Source organism: Barbatula barbatula (genome assembly GCF_947034865.1).
Source record: "Barbatula barbatula genome assembly, chromosome: 13".
In the NCBI taxonomy this organism is placed as follows: Eukaryota; Metazoa; Chordata; class Actinopteri; order Cypriniformes; family Nemacheilidae; genus Barbatula; species Barbatula barbatula.
Window position 1 is genome coordinate 13,992,750 of NC_136776.1, and position 18,096 is coordinate 14,010,845.

An 18,096-nucleotide genomic window follows, 5' to 3' on the forward strand; every position below is an offset into this window, starting at 1 on the left:
GCTGCCCCCGTTGTGCCTCTTTTGTTCCTTTTAATGCCCTTGTGTTTGCTGCTGGAATGTTTGTCAACCTTCGTCCCTGGCTCATCTCTGTCTTGTTGAGTTTAGTTATCAACTGAGATACATTAGACAATAATGTCTAATAATGAGTTTTATTTAACCTCTTAAACTCTACAAGGCACAAAAGTAGACATTATGGCATCTTTTGAAAGCTTAGAACTTCACTTTCTTACCGGTTTTATTTTACATAAAATAATTGAAGGACCTCTATGAGATATGACTTGAACCAGGAGAAGGAAGTTCTAGTGATGCCCTGTGATGAGAGGGTGCGCAGAAGAATTTGCAGACAGGTCTAGGATAATTAAAACTGATGATTTGGACTTACCTCTTGACCTCCTTAGAGCTTCCGTGATGGATGACAAAGTTGAGTACGTGCTTTTTAAACCTGATTAGTTTATGTCCAACCTTTAATTTCTTGTCTAATTCCATCCATCCCTCCATTTTCATCCACTTATCCGGGGCTGGGTCGCGGGGGCAGCAGTCTAAACAGAGATGCCCAGACATCCCTCAGCCTAGACACTTCCTCTAGCTCTTCCGGGGGGACACCGAGGCGTTCCCAGGCCAGCTGGGAGACATAGTCCCACCAGCGTGTCCTAGGTCTTCACCGGGGTCTCCTCCCAGTCGGACGGGCCCGGAACACCTTCCGAGGAAGGCATCCAGTAGGCATCCGGAACAGATGCCCAAGCCACCTCAGCTGACCCTTCTCGATGTGGAGGAGCAGCGGCTCTACTCCAAGCTCCTCCCGGGTGACCGAGCTTCTCACCCTATCTCTAAGGGATCGCCCAGCCACCCTGCGGAGGAAGCTCATTTCGGCCACCTGTATCTGGGATCCTGTCCTTTCGGTCATGACCCAAAGCTCATGACCATAGGTGAGAGTAGGAACGTAGATTGACCGGTAAATTGAGAGCTTCGCCTTGCAGCTCAGCTCTTTCTTCACCACGACAGACCGGATCGCATTACTGCAGAAGCTGCACCGATCCGTCTGTCAATCTCCTGTTCTATCCTTCCCTCACTCGTGAACAAGACTCCAAGAAACTTAAACTCCTCCACTTGAGGCAGGAACTCTCCACCAACCTGAAGTGGGCAAGCCGACTGAGGACCATGGCCTCGGATTTGGAGATACTGATTTTCATTCCAGCCGCTTCACACTCGACTGAAAACCGTCCCAGTGCATGCTGAAGGTCTTGGTTTGAAGGGGACAACAAGACAACATCATCCGCAAATAGCAGAGACGAGATCGTTTGGTCCCCAAACCTGACACCCTCTGGCCCCTGGCTGCGCCTAGAAATTCTGTCCATAAAAATTACAAACAGAACCGGCGACAAAAGCAGCCCTGTTGGAGTCCGACATGCACTGGGAACAAGTCTGACTTACTTCTGGCAATGCAAACCAAGCTCCTGCTTCGGTCGTACAGGGACCTGACAGCCCTTGTCAGTGTGATCCCCCTGTAGTCAGTGTGATCCCCCTGGAGACCTTACGGCCACAGCTCCGAGCGGCCACTTCGATAAGGGAGGTGGAGAACATGGTCCACTCGGACTCAATGTCTCCAGCCTCCCTCGGGATCCGGTTGAAGCTCTGCCGGAGGTGGGAGTTAAAGATCTCTCTGACAGGAGACTCGGCCAGGCGCTCCCAGCAGACCCTTACAGTACTTTTAGGTCTGCCGAGTCTGTCCAGCTTCCTCACTCACCATCGGATCCAACTCACCACCAGGTGGTATTCAGTTGACAGCTCTGCCCCTCTCTTAACCAGAGTGTCCAAAACATACGGTCGCAGGTCAGATGAAACGACCACAAAGTCGATCATCGACCTGCGGCCTAGGATGTCCTGGTGCCATGTACACTGATGTACACCCTTATGCTTGAACATGGTGTTCATTATAGACAAACTGTGACTAGCATAGAAGTCCAATAACTGAACACCGCTCGGGTTCAGATCAGGGGGGCCGTTCCTCCTAATCACGCCCCTCCAGGTGTCACTGTCGTTGCCCACATGGGTGTTGAAGGCCCCCTGTAGAACGACGGAGTCCCCAGTCGGAGCACTTTCCAGCACCCCTCCCAGAGGTCGGGTACTCTGCACTGCCGTTCGGCCCGTAGGCACAAACAACAATGAGAGACCTAACCCCGACCCATAGGCGCAGGGAAACGACCCTCTCGTTCACCGGGGTAAACTCCAACACATGGCGGGAGAGCTGGGGGGCTACAAGCAAACCCACACCAGCCCGCCGCCTCTCACGATGGGCAACTCCAGAGTGATGAAGTGTCCATCCGCTCTCGAGGAGTGTGGTTCCAGAGCCCAAGCCATGTGTAGAGGTGATCCCAACTATCTCTAGTCGGAACCTCTCAACCTCACGCACCATCTCAGGCTCCTTCCCCGCCAGCGAGGTGACATTCCACGTCCCTAGAACTAACTTCCGTGTCCAGGGATCGGGCTTTCGAGGCACTCTCCACCGACTGCCGCCCGATCCACTATGCACCGACCCCCTATGGTCCCTCCTGCACGTGGTGAGCCCACAGGAAGTCTTGTCTAATTTATTTAATAAAAAAATGTGTTTATTCAATATTTAGGTGCGTTTTACTGAAATTATCATCAAAAAGTTGAGGATAAATTAAAGGATTTAACAAATTTATCTTTAATACCAGGACACAACCTGGGCCATTTGATTAAGTATACACAGCAGGAGAGAATTTGGTCATGTTACACACCAGATGAGCCATCATAAATGGCAGTGTATTTACAGATTCCATTGTTGGCTATTTCAATCGGTCTACATTTATAAAGAGTATGTGTACAAAAATTATATTCTTATGACTCTTTTAACCATATTTCTAAGATGCAAAGACTCATGATAAACTTAACACGTTGTCATTGAGAATCTAGAAAGTTTGTTTTACCTGCTTAGCATGTTTTGACTATGCCTTGCCTGCCCTGTTTTGCCTGTTTAGTCAGCAGTCTGGCTTGAATGTTGTGCTTGCACTGTTCGGGGATAAATACGTTTATGCTTACTTTATTTATAATTATTAAATCACCTTTGTTGTTACCTTTGACACACGTCCTTAGCCTAATACATGTCAAACCTGTAGGCTACAGGTCTTGTGAGTTTTTCATACAGAACTCACAACATTTTATTTAGTTGAATTCTACAAATTGATTTTGAACTAAAATAAAAAAACAAAGCAAGACAAAGAAAAATACTGTATGGTCACAGACCAATATCTATATTTTTTGTTGATACGTAGATAAATTCAGGTACTGTACAATGTGACATTTAGCTTACTGATTTCTAATAATGGAACTTAATAATTGAACAATGTTCATCGAAAACATGTATAGTATGACATTATCTTTTTGTCTGGATATCACACACTTTCTCTTCTCAAGTCTCTTATAAAGTTACAATTAGTTTTTTCAGGTGTTTCATGACTCCTCCCCATTGCATTGCATACTTTCGTTTCCGGAAAAAAAACAGATTGTCAGAAACCAGGAAGATTCTTCTTTAACACAGTTGATGAAGAGGAATTGTCACTTTGAGGATCTTCCTGTTCTGGAGGTTCTGCATTTTAACTTTTGTTTGAAAAAACATGACAAGAGTACTGTTAAAAGCATTTCACCCGGTAATCAGGACTACGTGCTACGTGAATAGAAACACCCAAAACAGGAGCTATGTGAATCAAACAACCTTTTTTAGTAAAAATCAAGTGAAAGGTATTTTCTCTTCACCAGTCAAGAACAAGCACGCTTTATCAAAAGGTAAAGTATCCACTTAAAAGTTTTTATTATCTACCTAAAAAAATATGTTTACATGTGTAATGGTATTGGTAGCTGTCAAGCTTAAAAAGAATCTTCAAACAACAATTTGAAGTAATAATAATATAATAATTCTCATTAAGTTATAAGAAAGATTTATAAAAATGACTTTTGTAGCTCAAAGTTCTTTTATTAAACCAACAGAAAATAAAAATGTGCATTGGGTAGATCAAATTGTACATAAATACTTTAAGCATAGAAAATGATGACGTCAATGCATACGTGTTATGTCATCACGCTCTGCACAATAACTTGAGAGCGAGAACAGTTCTTTGTTACTTAAACATTTTTTATTTAAATTGTCCATTCGCTTCTTTTGGGTGGTTTTCAATCTAAATTTAACCAACATGGGCAACAGGTATGTACAGTTTTGATTAATTCAGAGAGAAATTAAACAGGCTTGGATACGGATGACGGCGTGTGGTTGTTGTAGCCATCGGGGGAAACCTGGAGTTATTTTTTTTCAAAATAGGAATAATTTAATGTTCATAAGAGTAAACATTAGAGTAAATGCGGTACATTTCATTTGGAACACCACTTTTTAGAATATTAATTGGTCAGGAAACTTTAAATGTTTGTTTGGTTGTTTCTTGTTAGCATTAGCTAGTGTAGGCCATGATAATGACATGTGGGACACACAAAAAATTTTTTTTGGCTTTTAGTTTCCTAGTACACACTGATATTTGCCAGTAAACACCAACTACATTTAAATGTAGTTAACATGAACTTATAATTAATATTTCTACATAATTAGTTTTTATAATTATTATAATTATAATTTTGGTTCATGACAAATAATGCACGTTAGAAATCAAATCTTGTTCTGTTTACAATGAACTAACATGATAAAACAATGAATAACTATAATTGTATTAATTAATATTCAAGAATTAGGTTGCTTGTTGTTTCTGTTTGTTACTGCATAAAGTAATGTTAATGAATGTGTCCTTGTAAAGTGTTAACCTTTTGAGTTTCAGTAACTCTTGTTTTTGAATGGGGTGCTTGAATGGGGTGTTGAACACCAAATGCATAAACGATTTCTATATGGACCTCACTTTGTGCACAGGGAAGTCTGGAGCATTCAAATGGGCAATGGGTCAAGCAAACTGTTAGAAGATAAGAGGCTAACACCAAAATTGAGAGGCTAACACAAACTGCTAAAATGGAAGGGAGGGGGGTGTATTTTACGCTAACATGCCGTGTATTTCTCAAAATGGGGAGATAAGAGGAAAAAATCATCAGGTTGTTGATGTCCTTTATGTCTTTTGTTTCAACAGTTGGTACATCATATGTGTACTTCTGCCATTTATTAGAGGTGAGCAATAAACCAACCCACATTGTATAATTAATGCCAAAAGAACAATGACAAACTGTCTTTGCGCTTATTTGCAGGTTTTCCAGTTGCCCAGAGGTCCAAAGTTGTTGGTGTAAAGGGAGAATATGTGATCTTGAATTGTTCTTACATAGGCAATAATTCTGAAAGGAATTCTGTACACTGGCGAGATGGTAATGGCAAGCGTGTGTATGACATTATTAATGGCTCGGGAAATGCTAGTTCAGAGCACCAGGGAAGAGCTACAAGTTTCCCTGAGAAGTATCAGAACGGAAACTACTCCATCAAACTCGGACCTCTTCGAGAAACTGATGAAAGATCATATCAGTGTCTCATCCCAGACAACTCAAAACAACATAGTGAAATTACAGAGCTTTCTGTTAAGGGTGAGTGCAATCTGAACAAATGACTAGTATTTGAAGAGGACACATTTTTGCTAATTACTTATAAACTGATAAGATGTTAAATCTATTTCCATTTGTTGTTTGAACAGAGAAACCAGAAGACAGGCATCACATTGAAGCAAAGGGGATCTCTTTGGCAAATGAGCTTTATGTTCCTGTTCTTTTCTTAACTGTGGCTTTTTGTTTTTGATTTTTGTTCGTGCCATTTTTTATATTTAATTTTAAAATATGCTAAAAGTCACCTAGTCATTTTGCGGAAAGGAGACTATTTTACAAGGACAGTACAGCAAATTATCAGTTTATTAAACCTTGCATTTGAAATACTGAAAAATTTGTCAGCATGTACTGTACAGAGCAGCGTTAGAAGCTATAAATGCAGGATGAGGGGCAATAGGTGGTACTAACATGACACTGTTATGATGTTATGAGCACCTAAATCAATACTTGACAGCATTTCTTAAAGCAACAGTCAGTGAAATATAGTGGCATCTAGAGGTGAGGTTGTGAATTGCAGCCAGTTCACACTACCACTCTCTTTCGAAGCACTGCGGTGACACAGGACAAAGATGTCATCAGGTTTTTGCTTCTCTGCCAAAGGAGAAAACGCATTTTCAAAAAGCCCCTTGTTTGTCCGTTTAGGGCTACCGTAGAAACATGGCAACGCAAGCATGGTGAATTCCATGTAAGTGGACCCGCGATGTGTGTAGATAGAAATAGCTCGTTCTAAGGCAAAAAAACATAACGTTTAATTATGTAAGGTCTTTATACACCTCTGAAGACATAGTTATGATATATCAGTAGGTCCTCCTTAATATTACACACTGGTCCTTTAATGTTACAAAGTGTTATGTGTGTCGTATTCTGATAACCACAGCTCACTACAGTGTGTCACTAGTCACAAGCATGTTATCTCTAGCTCAGTGGTAAGAGCATTGCGTTAACAACGCAAGGTTGTGGGTTCAATCCCAGGGGATTACAGACACCTATGTAAAATGTATAGGATAATGCTATGTAAGTCGTTTTGGATAAAAGCGTCTGCCAAATGCCTAAATGTAAATCTCACATCAGCACACCAGTATAATAGAGCACTCACCAGGCTGTCACATCATCCAGTCTCCAACTGGCTATCTGTCAACAGCTTCTGGGATGGAAGCGCAGTCTCCGAGTAATCTCGAACCTGGTAACGAGAATATATCAGTCAATTGTCTCTACATTCCTTCATGAATTCGATTCAAAGTATCCTCACCTGTCAATATTGTCTGCTGTACAATAAATACACCTGCTGTTACTTACCTGGTTGTCCTGAGTCTTTCCGATAAAACACTAAGAATATTAATGTAAACTTGCTTATTTTTGGCACGTTTTCAAACAAATAAGTAATTCCAAAAATGTCAAAATGAAGGTAAATTTTAATTTATGCAGAGAATGAAGTTTTAATTTAAATCCAAAAGACACCAAAAGTAAATCCAGGTTCCGAGACACATACGATCCATACCAGACAACTGAACATAAGGGCTATATATACACAGAAGGGACAAACCGGTAATGATAGCTACACAAGTGAAACTAATACATGACAACGAGACAGAACATAGAATGGCCTGGGCCCTCAGGTGGTGAACCGAGGCACCAGCAACAGTGCGTGACATAGCCCCCCTTAAGGGCTGATTCCAGAAGTTCGGGAAGACGTTGAAGCAGAGGTGGAACCGGGGACGGGAGGGAGGGAGGGCCCGGCCCACGAAGGAGAAGCGGGCCGTGGTCAATTTGCAGAGGCGAAGGCCACCTTGGACTCTGACGGTTTGGAATCAGCCACCGGTATGGATGAGCAGTGCACAGCACAGACATACAGCGGAGCAGCAGCCACAACTGGCAAGTTGAGTTCTGAGGGGTTCATTGAGGCTGCAATGGTAGAAAACAATAAGTTACTTATCTGGAAAGTGAGTTTGATGAGAGAGATCCAAAAAGTCCTGGGTATGGTCCTCAAAGGAGTTGCAGCCCTGGCGTAGAATGAGTAAACTGGCTCCTAAGTGAATAAGATCTGCTGGATACATTTTTTGGTGGATCGTTATGTCACAAATGTTTTGTTTCAAACAAAGGAAGTGACCCAGACCATTGAAATCCAGCTACAGGCAAACTGACAGACCACATAGAACGCTACCAGCACATTATCATGTTTCAGGGTTTGTGTTTTCTTCTCAGATCTAAGCTACAGTCCAACAATTACAGACAAGCAACAAACAAGTTTACAAACAAGTTTACAAGCAACAAACAAGTTTTGGTTTATTATGGCACCACTTGCCCAAAATATGCAGCACTAAGAGATCCTTCCACATTTCATACTGTCATGTTCCAGTCCTTCTTGTAAGTTGTCCTCTAGTTTAATGTGACAAGATCATGGCAGGCCCATGTCTTGTGTTTTCATGCTTGTACTGTTCTGAGTTTGGAACCACATTGCCTTTGTTTATCTCATTGTTCCTTTAATGCCCTCGTGTTCGCGTTCCTGTGCTGGATTGTTTGTCACCATTGCTGTCTTTGTCTTGTTGCTCCTGCACATAAGTTTAGTTTTGTTATCAACTGAGACAAATTAGACAAGTACCAATAATACGTTTTATTTAACCTCTTAAAGACATTATGGTGTAAGCTTACAACTTTCTTATCAATTTAACATTGCTTTTACATAAAAGAACATGGTAGGGTCAGCGGTTGTTGAGGGCATCCAGTGGTCATGCAAGATACAAATGCTGTATGCAAAAATGACATGGAAACATGGCGCCATCTACTGGAAATATAAATTAACATGGTGGATTCATTATCTCAACCTTCCTGTGACAATTGTTCTAAAGGGGTGGGTTGCAACACAGTTAACCTGATCTAATGCAGTGGTGAACTAAATGCAAAACATAAAATAATGCATTGTTTGGACAGAAAATGAATACCCTTATCACAGGGAGGAGTAAACGCTTGCCGTGTCTATGGTTATCGATGTCAGATATCAAAAGATCAGACCAAACTATGTTAGAAATGTAGGCCTATCGTATATTGTAAGAAGCTATTATCAAGTCATGGCGACATGGACAGGCTGTGTGTGGCACGCCTTAAAATTTAAATACCATAAGCAAAACTAATGCAAAGTGGGAAGATAACACAACCCTTTGTGAGGTATGAGAACAAAGTTTGTTCACAAAGAGATCATTCTTTAAAATCAGCAATGCCTAATAAAAAAGAACAAGTAGATAAAGAAACACTTTGAGTGATCCAAGATCACCTAATATCTTCCGTTTTTTAACAGAAACTCCAATGCAAATATTTTTCCTATATTTGTATAAATGACAAACTATGCTTTATGAAACTCTTGTCTTGTCTCTTCGGTTTTGGCTTAAGGAATGCTGTGGGAGTTTTAATAAAGAGTTAATGAATGTTGCATGCAATCTTATAAAGGATAGGTTTATCCTGCCACAACCCTATCATTCATGAAAAACAAACTGCGTGTCTGTCTTTTCTTATGCATGTGGGTGGTTCTCAGTAAACAGCTGAGTGTGCTCAACTTGATTCAGACAATATAGTCTCAGTCTCAAATGGAACACTCGGTCTCTTGACTGACCGTCACATGCTAATCGCATTTAAAACTGGAAAGCACATTTTAGTAAGCTATAATCTGCTTAACTGGCTTGCCCATAAGCAAGGCCAGAGACATTTCATTCAATCTTTCTGAATACAGTCATGTTTAAAAAATGTGAAGGCTTTTTATTGAACTTCTGTGCATTCTATATGATCAAAACAAAATAGCAGGAGATAGAAGTCACAAGAACAACTTTATTCCATTGCACTCTATTTAGTCAGCACAGCATTGTTACACAAAAAGGTCACAACATACTTGTCAGACAGGAGATACATAAATTAACAAATAAAGTAAATATATATATGTATTTACAACAGATAATTAAATAATATAATATAAATCATTATAATAAATAAACAAACAATTGTTCTCGTTCAACTGAAGAGAAAATCTATTGACAATAGTTTGGTGTTTTAAATAAAATAAATAAACATAAATAAATAAACAAATCATTGTTTTAGTGTGACCAAATAGCTAATTTTCTTGTATGTAGTGAACATTCAATATTCTATATTTTTATTGCATAGCACTAGAAACAGTGCAGGCTAAACAACAACCCCTTAAGACATTTGGTTAACAAAATCATGTAGTGTACCGTAGTGAGAAAATAAGCCATATTCAATCAATATTAATGAATACAAAGCCTTGTATTCAAAGGGTACGTCATCTCAATGTCACTTTTGTAAAAGCAGTTTTTTTTTCTAAGTGCTGTCAGGTACTGTAGCAAAATATCATTTAAAGCTTTACTTTCATTCGTCGGAAACAAATGATGCTACATGGTCTAGCTGGTCAGATATGCTTAAGGCACTGCGAATGTGCAATTATAATAATAATAATGTTATAATGTGATATGAATTACTTTGGTCCATGAACAATAACTATAGTCCTGATCCAGTTGGTCAAGATATGGCTCACTGCAGCAGTTATTAAAGCACAAGCTCATAAACTATTCACATTCACAGAATCAAATGAAGAGAGGAATAATAACAGATAACAATGGAATTAAAAGTGCTACGATTTCATTTGCTTTTATATCAAGTCCGTGGTTCATTCTTTCGGCCTTTTCTTCGCTCCTGGTTCCTGTTGTACGTGGTGTCTCTGAAACACCAAAACGTTGATGATTAATAAGGTGCAGTATAGAACAACATTAGAAAATTAGAAGTATGTCATTTAATAAGAACAGAACGGCAATTGGAACAAAATATTTTTAACTAAATCAATCTTAAAAGCTTTTATTTCATCGTACCTTTAACACTCAGATATGTGCATTGCTGGTAATTGATGTCAATAACGTAGCAGCAGTACGTCCCTTCATCGGTGAGTAGAAGATTCACAAGCTTGAGGGAGAAATTGCCTTTTACGAATTCGTGAGAAAACACCAGAGTTCTGCTCGTGTAGTCCGGGTGCTGCTCCTTAGCCGACTCTTTGCCTGCTTGTATGTCATAAACGTTCTTGATGTCATTATATCTCCAGTGTGCTGTCAGGTCTTGTAATTGTCCATCGTAGCGACAGGGCAGCACTGCAGAATTTCCAACAGAACCCTCAACTTTTTCCAGAGATACTGAAAAACAGAGAGAAAACTTAACATAAGAAATATTGACCAGATACAGTATATGAGCCTTCATTTTATTTATCAGGAATTGATGGAGTTGTAAAAGGTAAGGCATTAATGGAAGGGAGGGTTCGATAATGAGTTCTGAAAAGAAAAGCCATTACAAAGGTTCTTTTTATGGAAAGCACACGTACTGTTTGAATCAAAACAAAGAAAGTGGATTTACAGGTAAATGAAGTTAATCGGGCCATTTCATGTTGACAAAAAGGAAAATTATTACATTACTGATCCTCATGTAAATTCAAACCTGCATGATTTTCTTTCTTCTGCAGAACACAAAAGATATACCCAAACAACACTGGCCTCTATATTCCACTGAATGGACAAATCACAGAGATTTCTCTTTGCGTTCCACAGACAAAAAAAAAGAGCAATGCCAGAAAATAAACGTTCACATATCTGTCACCAAGACTCACGAACAGACAAACAAGATCGGGTAGGCAAGGGGCAAGGCAAGACAGGTCAATGTAAAAACACGGCAGGGGAACACGGCAAGGGAACACGGCAAAGGACAACCTGGAGAGAACGCATATTATGTCCTGATCGACAATGATATGTTTCTCTCCCCACAAAACGTGTGGCTCTCTCATGACCCACTTGACCAGAAAATCAAAACAAAAGAGGGCAGAACCATGACAAATATCGGTAAATGCAGGGCTTACCTTCATCTATAAACAGCACAATGAAACAAATGCACAACCAACTGCAAAACAGACACAAGATTGGCATTCATTACTAATACACCAATCTCTCAATATTTCATTATTAAAAGCATATTTTTTGCATTCTTTGACAAGTGAACGTCCATGCACAACTCATCGCCTTGATGCTAGTGTAGAGTGTCCACATGTCTATGACATTATGGTCTATGGGACAAAGGGCCAGTCACGGTGACGTCACCGCATCACTTAACAGACACCTGCGCAGCGTCATGGAAAATAAATGTTTTTTTACGCATTTGACAGACGCTTTTGTCCGAAGCGACTACGATTGTACTAGACATTTGTTTCTGAATATGTGCAATTCCCTGGGATACAACCCTTGACCTTGGCGATGCTCTAACCACTAAGCCCCATGAACGCCACAGGTTATATCTCGACAATATCCCTGAAATATATCATCGCCTCTGTTTAAAGGTTTTTAAAACATCGATCATAATACACGAGACAGAGACCTAATGTATATGCCAGTAGATTAAGTCATATTAAAATCAGGTTATTTTATATAGTTTAATTCGAGGGTAAAGTATGAGTAAAAACATATAAGCCTACACAATAAAATATTAATTAATTTATCATTTCTGAATCAACTTTAACTTGTAATCCTCTGGTCTAAAAATGATCATATTATTATCATATAACTTATATTATACATAATAAGGAACAACCTTACAGTTATTCAAACGATGAATTTAAAATCAGATGTTAGATTCAGTATATTTTATTTCTTCTTTGTTCAGGCTTCTCACGAGCTTGCACAAAAGTCCTCTGTTCTCTAAAGCCTATAACGTTACTATAATATAAACGTTTGTTTTATTTCACAAACATGTAATGAGAATATACAACATACCTTTCCATCACGATGTTCTTATTTATAATCGCGTAAAACGATCGAGGCTAATCCGGCGGTGCGCAGTCGAGAGCGCTGAATGGCGCATGCGCACAACACAGGCTGTTACTGTGGTGTTACAACGTGTAATACTGCTTTTAAAATCACACTTTTACTTTAACAGCGAATACTTTTCAAATTCCCAATAAGTGCACAATAAACAATGTCCAGCCGACGACCACCGAATGCCTGCATCATCACCAGCATAGGTAAGGGCATGCAGTGACATCCGCAGCAGACATGTGATAAAATGACGTTTACATAAAACTCTCCATTTATCCGAGACGTTTTTCATAAGTGTGTTTTTATAGTAGTAACCATCTCGATCAAATGTTTTCCGCCCATGGACTCCCATAGTAGGAAAAATACTTTATCTTTTGTATTGTTCTGTTAAACACAAAAGAAGATATTTTGAAGAATGTAGGACAGCAAACAGTTCTGGGGCACTTTTGACAACCATTGCATGAGTCGAAGGTTGTTGAGATCTGTTTGGTTATAAGCATTCTTCCTGTGTTCATCAAAACACACATTTGTACTCAAAGGTGAGTAAATCGGGTGATTCGAACAATTTAACCCCCCCCCCCCCCATTGCCAAAGGTGCAGAATTAAGTCTGTTTTTTTATGTGATCATTGTCATCATTGTTTTAATCAATGCTTGTGATCAATTTCTGGGTTGCTATTTCAAATTTATATGATTATTATTGCAGGACGCGTGTGTGTGCGTGCGCAGACAGAGAGAGTTCTCGCAATACATTTTTCAAAGCAACGTGAAGAAGCATCGCATCTGAATGATGCGGGGGAGGGGTTATATATATATATATATATATAAATGAATGTGGCCCGCCCACAGATTTGAGTAGGGGGAGGCTGCAGACCTGGAGCCGGTAGACGCCCCAAGCAGTTTTACGCCCCAATAAGTTTTACGCCCCTGTTGTTCCTCATGCGTCCAGTAGGGGGAGGCTGTATATTAGTATATGAGCCTAGTCATATATCAGAACAGCAGACTATATCTAAATGTATGTTACCAGCAGACTTTCTAGAAGCGATACGAATTGAAGTATGTTAAATAATCTGCAAAAGTTATTTTTGTAGATTGTATTGTAATGATGCAACATTTATTATTTATAAATGATTGATGCAATATCAATTATTCAAAAGATGGGTCAATCTTTTATTTCGAGAGGCAAAAGTACTTGATTTTGTCAGATCATATCTTATGTCCGACTCAAACTTAGCTAACCACGTGTAGGTTAAGCTGCCCCTAGTCTTCTCTTTACCCGCTCTGTCTCACTCACTTTTAAAATTAATTAAATGGTTATGTTTTATCTTGTTGTCTGTCTTTAGCTTGCATGACATGGCTTCTTCTGGTAAGACCCTGTTTAATCCTTGCATTTAAACATAATCCACATGGTTTCTGGAGCAACATTAGAGTGGATAATCACAGATGTGTGATTTTTTGACAGTCTATGATGTGTGAACACACAAAATACACATTTATAATAGGCATGTATGTATGCAAATCTCTAAGTAAAAAGACTTAAACTGCATTCTCACTCAAGTATTTTGTCAAATAATACATACTTACGTCATGCATGATAAAACCCACATTAAAAACTTTGGTCCAATATGGTTTTAATGTAGATTTTGGTTTGAGTTGTTTCTTATATATATGATGATCTAATTCTCTAATGTATATCTTAATATACGGTTTTCTTAAAATAGCTTACCGATCTGGACAAATGTATGTGCACTTAATGTGTGTTTTATCATACTCCGTCTTAGTTTTTTAACCTGTATCTCGTAAAGGTGTGTGTTTGCTTTAGCTACTTAAGAAGATTAAAATCTCTCTTTCTAAACTTGTATAAACTAAAAACACCCATCTCTTTCTCTCTTCAGGGGAAGAAATAATAACTATACAGAGAGGTTGCAACTTACCTGCGCTTAACAGATGCACCTCCTGCTGTTCCCTATTTCGCTGTCCTTTCTGTACTTCTGATTTTTTCAAGCCCTCAAAGAAAAATAAAGTACAAACTCATCTTCAGCTTCATTTTTCTAAGGCAGTCGTCCATGAAGGTAAGCATAATTTATGATAGATTTTTTTTCAAAAAATGTTGTAATGAATGTTTATGTTAAATGGATGCATTATTGATGTTTTAGTTTTTTAACATTGTGAGGGCACGTTGCATATAAGTTTAACACATACATTTTGCTGTGTCTTTCTCTGAAGCATTAAGCTGATCACATGAAATAGGAATGCAATAAAATAAGTGATTTTTGTTTTGTTTTTCTTTTTTCTTTCAGATTATACAATCCACCGGTGTGGTCTAGGTTGTGTGTTACAATTACACTACCATTGTGTATACTGTTCCACAATAAAAATCAGATGTGACAACTTTGTGGCCCACTTGAAAGGCTGTAAGACTTCCAGAAAATTAACCACCATTCCTGATGTGGCTCCCTTAACTGCCAGTACATCGACGACCATTCCTGATCTGCCTCCCTTAACTGCCGGTACATCGACGACCATTCCTGATCTGCCTCCCTTAACTGCCGGTACATCTACGACCATTCCTGATGTGGCTCCCTTAACTGCCAGTACATCGTCGACCATTCCTGATCTGCCTCCCTTAACTGCCGGTACATCTACGACCATTCCTGATGTGGCTCCCTTAACTGCCAGTACATCGACAACCATTCCTGATCTGCCTCCCTTAACTGCTAGTAGGTCCTTCATAAAATCACAACTACGAAACAGCATAGTTGTTAAAGCAAATTGCCCTCATTGTCACATTACTATTCAAAAAAATGTTTTAAGAAAACATCTGGAGAGGAAACACACAAAATCTAGGGATGACATTACAGCAAGCCATCACCTTTATTCTGATTGACAGTGTCTATGCAGTCCAGAAACATTTTCTTTCTTCCAGTGTTCCGATCCATGTTGTGTACAAAATCTGGGGAGCGGAGCAGAATGTAAGATGTGAGTTGCCATCCTGTCAAGTGGAGATCGACTTAGCCAGGAGGAGTGGATTAAGCCACTACAAATGCCATCACCTCAGGTCACTAGACTATTGTGGGTCCTTTGCTGATGATCCTTCTCTTTCAGAAAGTACCCTGACAGAAATGGTCAGGCTAAAATGGTTTGGATGTGAAAGAAAGAGAGATTGCCTACAAGACAAACTTGGCCACCCAAGACAACAAACCCTTGTCTGTAGCAACAAAGGCGACAATGGCATCTCTTAAGAGGTGCATTTCAGTGTGTAAATGCTGCCATTATATTATTGATATAATGTGCATATAATTTGTTTATTTTTCTTAAATTCTAAATTATTGTAATGATTAAAGTTGTTTGTTATTTATATATATTTATTTTATTATAAGTTGCAGTACCTTTATTTTGAAAGATTGAGTTAAGCCACAGATGCGAACTTCACGTGTTTTAGAGTTCATGCAAGCAAGCGGTAGGCACGGACATTGTGCTCAGAAGGCTTAAATGTCACAAAGGACTTGAACATTCATAAGGAATGATAAATACTATTTCCCTTTTTTGCAGCATGCAGCCAACGAGGTATTTTGTTTTATTTGCTTGTATTTTGTGTTCGTTAAATGCCATTACGTCTGTTTGCCCGCACTTTGCGTATGCTTTTGTTTTGTGTTAAGCTAATGTTATATTTCTGTATCTTGTTGTTTGTACTGTTTAGTTTTCACGGTAAAAATGGAGAAGAGTCTTCAAATAAACCAGTAGCATGAGAACCACTTGTGTCTGCGTATGCTTTGGAGGGAATTAAAGTGAAAACTCGACTGTTCAACGGCACGAGTGGATGACGCAGCAATTTCGTAGAAGCTGCGGGCTGATCACGAAGCATCCGCATGCACCGCGTGGAGCGTCAGCGAAGTATTAACAGATGAGCTGAAAACCACACACACATGAAGTAAGAAGACGCACACAGTTACAAGGTTCAACGCTCTGAGACATAAAGAACTTGAACACCTAAGAAGTGGCTTAAGAAGAATATTTGGTAAAGCTTGCTAAAAGATATTCATTGAAGAGGAAAGAAATCTTACTGTGTGTATAGTAAATGTTTTGATTTATTTACTCAATTTAATTGCAGCTTGCTATATAAAGACACATTTAAAGGTTCATTGAACTTTCTATTTCAATATAAAGTGTTTTGTAAATAATAAGAGAAGGTAATCTGCCATTTTAAATCAAAATCTGTTTTGAAGAGTAATATTCAAGCTGATATATGCTGTTTTTGCACATTTTAACTTCCTGTGCAATATCGTTACAGAAAGCATCACAATTGCTTTTGAGTATTGAGTATTTACATTCAATTGACATTTACATTTGAGCAGGGGTTGAAGGATGATTTAAATATTTTGTTACATTATTTTTCTACTTAAAATATTGTGTCAATTTAAAGTGATTCAAAATGTCAGAGCCAAGTGCGCCCACAATTCAGGTAAGGGACAGTGATAGTGCAAATTCCCAAGATCAACCTGAAGAAAGTCAAGTCACAGTGGGAGGTGCTGAAGCACACCAAGAAGATGCACAGCAGTCAAGACGAAGTAAAAGAACCAGAACTCTAACAGAGAAGGGTAGAGAAATGCAAGTTGCAAGAATTAAATCACTTCAACAAAGGTTTAACTACATTTATGACAAATGGAGAACGCATGTTAAATCTTCTAAGCAGATATTATCACAATCAACAGAGACTTTGCCTGGTGACCTGATTAATGATCTCATTGGCGATGTTCAAGGTCTTTCTGCAGATGTCCAGCGTGTTTATGATGAACTACGTGAAATCACAACTCCAGATCAAGACACGCGTCGAAGAGTGGATCTGTGTGTAGAGATTTCTAGTTTTGTTGTATCCAAAGCCTCAAGTCGACTGGGTGGAGCGATTCCAGAAGCAAAAGAACAAGACTGGCCGGAAGCAGGCTCTCTCTTCAATTCAAGTACCTGTAAATCAGATTCTGTCACTTCCATCTTGAAAGGTGCATCAGTGCTTTCAAGTAGATCTTCTGTAAAGCGACAAGAAGCCGCTGCTGACGCTGCTGCAAGCCAAGCTGTTCTGGAAGTGTTACAAGAACAAAATAAAGAACAATTGGAGATTCAGCTCCTAGAAGCACAAGTTAGAAAGAAGATAGCTGATCAAGAGCCAGCAGTCGTAAAGCGCCGTTTAGAACAAGAAGCAGAAGAGGTGAAACGAAGAATGCAAAGAGAGGAAGAGGAAGCCACATTTAAAGCTCAACTGGAAGTAGAACATGCAGCTCTACAAAAGACTCTTGAGGAGAAACGGAGAAAGATACAACATTTGGAAGCAGTGAAAGGTCTAAATGCAGCACGAGCAAGAATGCAGGTGTATGATCAAGAGACGGCCATAGAAGAAGTTCAGAAAGACTTCCTGAAAATATCTCCTGTTCCACAAGTTGTGACCACCTCCTCAAATGAAAGTACAGCAGAGCTTGTGAAGGTGCTGGTAGGTGCTTTAAGTGCAACCAGAATTCCAGTTCCTGAACCATCAGTATTCAGTGGGGATCCATTGAAATACAATGACTGGAAACTCTCTTTTGAAACACTGATCGACCAGAAGAACATCCAAGACAAAGAGAAAATATACTACCTCCGTAGGTATGTAAGTGGACAAGCAAAGAA

General features: G+C 39.4%; 1 protein-coding gene and 1 long non-coding RNA gene across 2 annotated transcripts; one reads left to right on the top strand and one right to left on the bottom strand.

Moving 5' to 3' along the window:
- The first annotated feature begins 3,552 nt into the window (after positions 1-3,552).
- LOC306902772 lies at positions 3,553-6,890 on the top strand. The gene is made up of 4 exons (XR_013787479.1): positions 3,553-3,804; positions 5,139-5,176; positions 5,254-5,580; positions 5,688-6,890. It is a non-coding gene; the product is annotated as an uncharacterized lncRNA (long non-coding RNA).
- A 2,812-nt stretch (positions 6,891-9,702) lies between these two features.
- Positions 9,703-12,466, bottom strand: LOC306903088 (V-set domain-containing T-cell activation inhibitor 1). Its single transcript, XM_079472032.1, has 4 exons — positions 12,399-12,466; positions 11,492-11,532; positions 10,464-10,778; positions 9,703-10,315 (listed from the first exon to the last, which is right to left on the bottom strand). The coding sequence occupies exons 1-4, from the start codon at positions 12,404-12,406 to the stop codon at positions 10,182-10,184; spliced, it is 498 nt and encodes a 165-aa protein (XP_079328158.1). The 5' UTR covers positions 12,407-12,466; the 3' UTR covers positions 9,703-10,181.
- Between the last annotated feature and the right edge of the window lie 5,630 nt (positions 12,467-18,096).

What these genes read in the sequence shown, in the direction of transcription:
- LOC306903088 (XM_079472032.1), bottom strand. An exon ending in TGTGCTGTTTATAGATGAAG is followed by an intron (nt 10,779 to 11,491) that starts GTAAGCCCTGCA and finishes TCTGTTTTTCAG; the next exon opens with TATCTCTGGAAAAAGTTGAG. An exon ending in CACATATCTGAGTGTTAAAG is followed by an intron (nt 10,316 to 10,463) that starts GTACGATGAAAT and finishes TTGGTGTTTCAG; the next exon opens with AGACACCACGTACAACAGGA.